Here is a 3926-nt window from a genome sequence, read left to right as displayed (position 1 = left end):
AAATGTCTTTTATGGAGGGAAGAGGAGCCCAGATGATCATTTTCTCTGCAGTTCTCATTACTCTCCTCACCTTCTTCCAGTCTGTGGCGTTGCAGCCTCCACACCTCACAGTGGGACAGCTGGTCAGAACGCTACAGTTCTGGTTTAATCTAGATTAAATAATTACAGTGTTACCTTCAGTCGTGTTGAGATAGCATCACAGGATTGATAATCACAAAATGTTATTTTGAGCCAATTTGTAAAAACTTTCTCTTATTTGTTGCATCCGAATTTATCAGTTTTACTTACGTTCTAATTATGATTTGACCAAAACTGGTCCTTTTCATATAAATTAAAAAAAATATGTAATATTCCCGTATTATGAATGTACATTGATGTAATATTCCAAATTACATTTTTATTTAGCAATTATTTCAGTCGCTTTTTCCCCCATGTTAATTTTTTTTTCAAATATTATTTAAATTCAGTAAAATTACATTTTTCAAACAAAAAATACAACTCAGTATAATTGGCACTTCTTTTTTCTCTTATCTGAAGCATTTCAGCTACTGACAGACACATGCATCTGATGTACATCAACAGTTGACACCAACTAAACATCGCTGGCATGCAGACTGGATGAATTTAACCAAAACAAAAAAAAGTGTTTCCCTATAGTTGGTGAAAAGGTCAAAGGAGCAGCTCTTGGGGTTTGTTAGATCGCAGGTATAACTTTCTGAAGGCCTGGTGTGGACGTGTCCCCACCAATAAATTCTGCTTTTTTCTCCCTTTCTGCTCATTTACTGTAGCCAACAGTGACTGGATTCGAGTGCAGCTGTGTTCAAAGTGTTTTCAGTCTCTTGGTGTTACATCATGGGATCTGTCACTTTAAGACATAATATTATTGGGGTGGCTATTCACTGCATACAGAGTAGCTATGAGGTTGGAGGACAGACACAGCAGTACTCAGTGAATTTAAGCGGCAGCTACTTCAATATAAGTTTAAGTAAAAGTTAGGAGACGGGTTTATTAAAAAAAATTAGATATGCCACCGAACCTCCAAATGTTAAACATTTGGAGGTTTTTCAGCTAAAAATGGCAACTGATATAAGTTTATACAAGTTAGTTAATAATGCCATAGGTTTGAAAAAATGTTTAAACGTTTTTTTCTTCTTTACTAGTTATAAAAAAAAAAGTTGGGCTTCTCAGAGGACCATGACTCACAGTTTCAGGTTAAAATGAACACATATCTGTTGTTTTCTTATTGAAGAGCTTATAGATATCTTGAAAATGAGTTTCTCTGGCATCATGACAATAGGAGAAAGGTTCATAAATCTTTTTTAAGCAGAGCAGAGACACAAGCAGGGAGAGCTACAGATTTAAGTGTAACAGATTTACTGGAATATGCAACATGGAATAAAATATGTCTCCAAATTTACCAGAAAGTTTACAAGAAAAAAAAATGCTATGCTATAATTAAATTCAATACATCTGGTTGTCTTGTAATTGTCATTCTTTTTATACATTAACCTTTTTTTTAGCCCTTTACAAATAATGACCTTAAAGGCATCTATCTAACAATCTAGAAATATTTCTGTACTGTGGTACTCTTGCGTTCTAAACAATAAGAAAGAATTCAATAAAAATACGTTTGAGCTCATTTTAGGAAAACGAAAAAACCCTAATGAAAGCAATCTGGTCCAATAACGATAGGTCTAGAGGGACAGACATACCAAGAGGACGGATGAAGAGACATACCAAGAGGACGGAGGAAGAGACATACCAAGAGGACGGTGGGACAGACATACCAAGAGGATGGAGGGAGGGACATACCAAGAAGATGGAGGGAGGGACAGACATGCCAAGAAGATGGAGGGACAGACATGCCAAGAGGATGGAGGAAGAGACATACCAAGAGGACTGTGGGACAGACATACCAAGAGGATGGAGGGACAGACATACCAAGAGGACTGTGGGACAGACATACCAAGAGGATGGAGGGAGGGACATACCCAGAGGATGGAGGGACAGACATGCCAAGAGGATGGAGGGACAGACATGCCAAGAGGATGGAGGGACAGACATACCAAGAGGACGGAGGAAGAGACATACCAAGAGGACTGTGGGACAGACATACCAAGAGGATGGAGGGACAGACATGCCAAGAGGATGGTGGGACAGACATGCCAAGAGGATGGTGGGACAGACATGCCTAGAGGATGGTGGGACAGACATACCAAGAGGACTGTGGGACAGACATACCAAGAGGATGGAGGGACAGACATGCCAAGAGGATGGTGGGACAGACATGCCAAGAGGATGGTGGGACAGACATGCCTAGAGGATGGTGGGACAGACATACCCAGAGGATGCTGGGACAGGATGGGGACTGAAGCAGCCCGCAGTGTCAGGCCGCTGGATGCTCCGGCTTCATCGTTTGATAAGAATCGAACCTCATGAGGAAGAGGCAGAGCAGGTGTAGCGTTCAGACCTGAGCAGGACACATTCTGTTATTATCCAGTTTTACTTGGAGCTGTGGTTCAACATTACGGCGAGAAACGATGCAATTTAGGAGATAAACAGTAACACATCTCACCTTTCAGAAGGTTGGTCTCAATAGTGTCTCTCACCAGCTTCCAGTGAACCCCTGCGGGTTTATAGACACAGAACAGGCCCTCCAGACTGCGGAACATCCGCATAGCTGGACTCCTCATGGCGCAAATTTTACTTCAACAAAATTTTACTGAAAATAAGCAATGTCATTTGAAACGTCTCGGCTTTCTTAGCTTTCTAGTTAGCAAAGCAAGGCTGAACGTGGACCTTTGCGCATGCGCACACACATTCTGTGGAATGGTGTCTAACGCTGAGCGGACACTGCCCTCTACTGGGCTGGCTGTATTTAGAAACCAACTATTTAAATGGTCATATAAGAGCTGACAGAGTTTACATGACTTTGTTGTTAATTAAGATACGTGATGTAAGACTGAAACTTGGAGTATTGGGCGTTAATATATTTATACGTATTTATATATTTATAATACATAAACCAGTCACTAGATGGCAGCAGAGGTTCGAAGGTCAAATTATGAAGCAGACGGAAAGAACATGAAGACATTAAACTTGACATTGTTGATTTACTACAAAAGGAATCAGGAAGCAGAGGATATCAGGTTACATTTGAGTATTTGAAACAGATTAAATTCTATAACAGTATAAAGTTTTTTTTATTTTGTTTTTCTTTTTTTGCCATGTGTTCCACACTTCTTACCACTTGGTGGCGGTAATGCTCACCTAACATTTTTCGCAACCGACATAAACAATTTCAACGGGAAGAAGAAGAACAACATGTAGAGGAAGGAGAGAACGAGTTTGTATAATTTTGCTTTTAAATAGCTGCTGATCGTGAAGACTTTATATCGGTAATGTTAAAGCTTTTCTGTTCTCTTCTCTAAAACAACGTAAAATGTTGAATACCAGGGAGACTCAGACAGTAAATCTGCTTTTTTTCTGTATGCTGCTGATAAACAGAATGTTATAAAACAGGCTACTGATGTGTTTATGTTCAGTGAAATGTGTCAAGGTCAGTGAGAAAAGATTACTTTTTATAAATATATAGCTTCTCTACAGTATTAGTTGGATCTTTTGCAGGTTTGATCAAACTCATCTAAATCATGCAGGAAACATGCAGCTGGTTCTTGTGACAATCTGGATCTAAGCAAGAGTTATGAAAGTTTACTGGAAAGGTTTTGCATAAATCGATCCCAGGGTGGAAAGACAATAGAAAAGCTTTGAGGAAGCCAAGTCAAACAGTGTTATGCTGAAAGAAATGGAGGAAAACACAGTAATTAACAGGCTATAGTGGAATGACAGCTGGGCTGCAATTAACATTATTTAGCAAATCAATTAATCTGTCGATTTTTCTGGATTAATTGATTAATAATTGGATA

The 3926-nt window shown here is 39.3% G+C and overlaps 2 protein-coding genes across 3 annotated transcripts in view; one reads left to right on the top strand and one right to left on the bottom strand.

The window, feature by feature from the left end:
• The window catches only part of trub2 (TruB pseudouridine (psi) synthase family member 2), a 4691-nt gene extending 1880 nt beyond the window's left edge, over nt 1-2811 (bottom strand). Inside the window, exons 1-2 of the mRNA XM_015400998.1 lie at nt 2576-2811; nt 2342-2470 (exon numbers count right to left, since the gene is read on the bottom strand). Coding sequence (XP_015256484.1) covers nt 2342-2470; nt 2576-2693 — 247 coding nt within the window. The 5' untranslated portion in view covers nt 2694-2811. The remainder of the gene's footprint in view (nt 1-2341; nt 2471-2575) is intronic.
• A 349-nt stretch (nt 2812-3160) lies between these two features.
• The window catches only part of hdhd3 (haloacid dehalogenase like hydrolase domain containing 3), a 5392-nt gene continuing 4626 nt past the window's right edge, over nt 3161-3926 (top strand). The window contains exon 1 of one of the 2 annotated variants that reach the window (XM_015401001.1): nt 3161-3398. The gene's annotated coding sequence lies outside the window, so the exon portion shown is untranslated. The remainder of the gene's footprint in view (nt 3399-3926) is intronic. The other variant, XM_015401000.1, reaches the window with a different exon arrangement.

The sequence above is a fragment of the Cyprinodon variegatus genome, unplaced genomic scaffold (assembly GCF_000732505.1).
Source record: "Cyprinodon variegatus isolate N-32 unplaced genomic scaffold, C_variegatus-1.0 Scaffold1172, whole genome shotgun sequence".
NCBI lineage: Eukaryota > Metazoa > Chordata > Actinopteri > Cyprinodontiformes > Cyprinodontidae > Cyprinodon > Cyprinodon variegatus.
The sequence above is the reverse complement of the archived record's forward strand: the minus strand, read 5'-3'. Positions and strand labels throughout refer to the sequence as shown.